The following is a 2,555-nucleotide window of genomic DNA, read 5'->3' on the forward strand; positions in this document are numbered from 1 at the left end:
AAGAACTAAGAAAGCCACTCCAAAGCATAGCATTTTCTTCTTACTGAGAAAAAATTAGAAAGAAATCCGCTCCAAAGCTAGGCATATTTTTCGTTATGGTGTTCCGGCTGCATTGATCCGCTACAACGAGCTGCAATTTTGGTGAAAAGCGGCCGCAGAATGCTGTTCGGCCATCGCTTCTAGCTCTGCGTGATCGCACCCGGCCGACGCCCGTGCCGCGCCACCGGGCTAGCTGCATGCACGTATGACAGTTCCATAGGGATGCATACACACTCACACGCAGGGGACCCGTTCCAAGGACCCCCGTTATCAAAAACATTTTTAGTCCCGAAGCCAGTTCCGAGGACCCTCCTTTTTACAATAGGCCCACTCCAGATCCTCCGTTTTTTGTCTTGCTCGCGGCACATACCTACCACTTTTTTGGTCGAGTTCCCCCACCCCTCTCCCCCGGGTTCTAAAGCTAATGAATTAAATTGTTTATGAAGCAAAAAAGCTGTGAAATGCAAGAAACTTGCACAGCACCACTTTGTGGCTTATTTGCTTTCTATACCTATATTTTGCTTCCAATAAGTTAATTCAGAAAATTTGTCATGTTATCACGCCTTGGGCTGAACCTCTTCAGTGATTCAAGTGTACGAATTTGTGGTTCATATCCCACAGGCGCTGTGGAGCTTGCGTGAACGCATCGCAGAAGGCTTACTAAAGTTGGGATGGTGCTTCAAGTACGACCTAACAGTCCCTATCAACGACTTCTACCGACTAGTCGAGGAAACCCGCCATCGTCTCGATGGCACCAACGCCACAGTGGTTGGTTACGGTCATGTCGGAGACGAAAACCTCCACTTGAACGCCGTCATGCCCGAGTATGATGCCAACGTCCACGCACTCCTGGAACCGTTTGTTTATGAGTGGACGTCGGAACGAAGGGGAAGTGTAAGTGCAGAGCATGGGTTGGGATTCTTGAAGAGGAATTATATTGGGCTGTCCAAGACGGCTGAAGCAGTTGATATCATGCAAGGGATGAAGAGTTTACTCGATCCCAAAGGAATCTTGAATCCATACAAAGTCCTTCCTCTGACAAAGTCATGAAACTCATGAATGACTCATGATATCGCCTAGATGCTTTTTACAGTCAGCGAGAGCGGTATTTGAAAATCAATTTACTTCCAAGCCTTCTGTGATTGAATAAAGAATGCGGGAAGACAGAGAGAAATTTGAGGTTTGGATCCAGAGAGATACGGGTAACAGATTACACATGATAACCTGTGGTAATGATTTCAAAATTAGTTCCAGCCTAATCTAATAGAATCTATGGGAATGTGGGCCATATGATTCTGGTAGAAAGTGTGTAATTGCTGACATATGAGCAAAAAGGAGCACAGCATTCTAGCCAGGTCTTTTTTTTTTTCAAGCAATAATTGTACCACATGTGCTTGTCTGTGTTGGCCATTTTCGGTGTGATTTTTTTTCAGCTTTGTAGATTCCATGATTTCACAAAGTTGAAAATGCACCAAACCTACATCTTGTTGTGGTCATAATTAATAATGAGCTACATGCAAGTAGCATGTTGACGACCAAATTTGATCTTATCAAGTGATGATGCCATTATGTGGTAAGTGAATATGACTTGTTCAATAAAATTTCTCTCTCTTTTTGATTGCTAGGGGTGGGATAGATGATAATGATTATATTGGATGGCTTTATTTCATGAAATACCAGAAATATTCCACTCGTTAAGGCCAATATTTTCCCGAGCTCTTGGAATATTTCTGGTATTCCATTCTGAGCATTCCAATATAATATAAATGTCTTTTTTGTATTTGAAGTATTGGATCAGCTTAAAAACTGAATATTGAGAGTGATTTAAGTCATTTAAGAAACGTTTAGATAATTCATGATTTGAGAGTAATTTGAATTGCTGAAGAAACTTTAGAGCAGTCTTAATTTGAATATGGTTCAAGTCGGTAGAGGTTAATTGTCAATCCTAAATTTGAGAGTTATTCCAGTCACTTGAGAAATTTTTGGTGAAGGATCAGAGATTTCTAAATCAATCAAGCATTAATGCGTAATAGCCAAGAAATATATTTATATATATACATATATATATATATATATAACACATATATTAATTATTATTTTTATATCATGTACTTGAAGCTACATGTTTGCAAAAGATTGTTGCTTCAATCATCATCATTTCTCTTTTCCAGGTTTTTAACAAGTGAGAAAAACATACTTATATCGCATGAACTATCCCAATATACAGTGCATCCCAGAATAAAGGAGAACAGGATTCACACATTTTTTTTTCTTCAAACGAAAATGAATTATGATATTTCATTTCAATGCAATTCAATTATTTATCTTTATTTTGATACCTACATGTATTATGTGTTAAACACTTTATGCATTAATGAGCAAGACGGGTTTGAACTTTTAATGCAAAATCAGGTTGCGCAAAAAAATTAAACCAGATTGGTTTGTGGTACTACTAATGTGCTTATTCGACGATCAACTCATTACCATTTATTTTGTATTCCTTGTTAAGTTTCTCT

The 2,555-nt window shown here is 38.9% G+C and overlaps 1 protein-coding gene across 1 annotated transcript in view; it reads left to right on the plus strand.

Annotated features, from left to right (window-relative positions):
• Positions 1–2,110, plus strand: part of LOC121427435 (D-2-hydroxyglutarate dehydrogenase, mitochondrial-like) — a 26,756-nt gene extending 24,646 nt beyond the window's left edge. Inside the window, exon 9 of the mRNA XM_041623826.1 lies at positions 661–2,110. Within this exon, the coding sequence (XP_041479760.1) occupies positions 661–1,089 (429 nt within the window). The 3' untranslated portion in view covers positions 1,090–2,110. The remainder of the gene's footprint in view (positions 1–660) is intronic.
• The last annotated feature ends 445 nt before the right edge of the window (positions 2,111–2,555 follow it).

Source organism: Lytechinus variegatus, chromosome 14 (assembly GCF_018143015.1).
Source record: "Lytechinus variegatus isolate NC3 chromosome 14, Lvar_3.0, whole genome shotgun sequence".
Taxonomy (NCBI): domain Eukaryota; kingdom Metazoa; phylum Echinodermata; class Echinoidea; order Temnopleuroida; family Toxopneustidae; genus Lytechinus; species Lytechinus variegatus.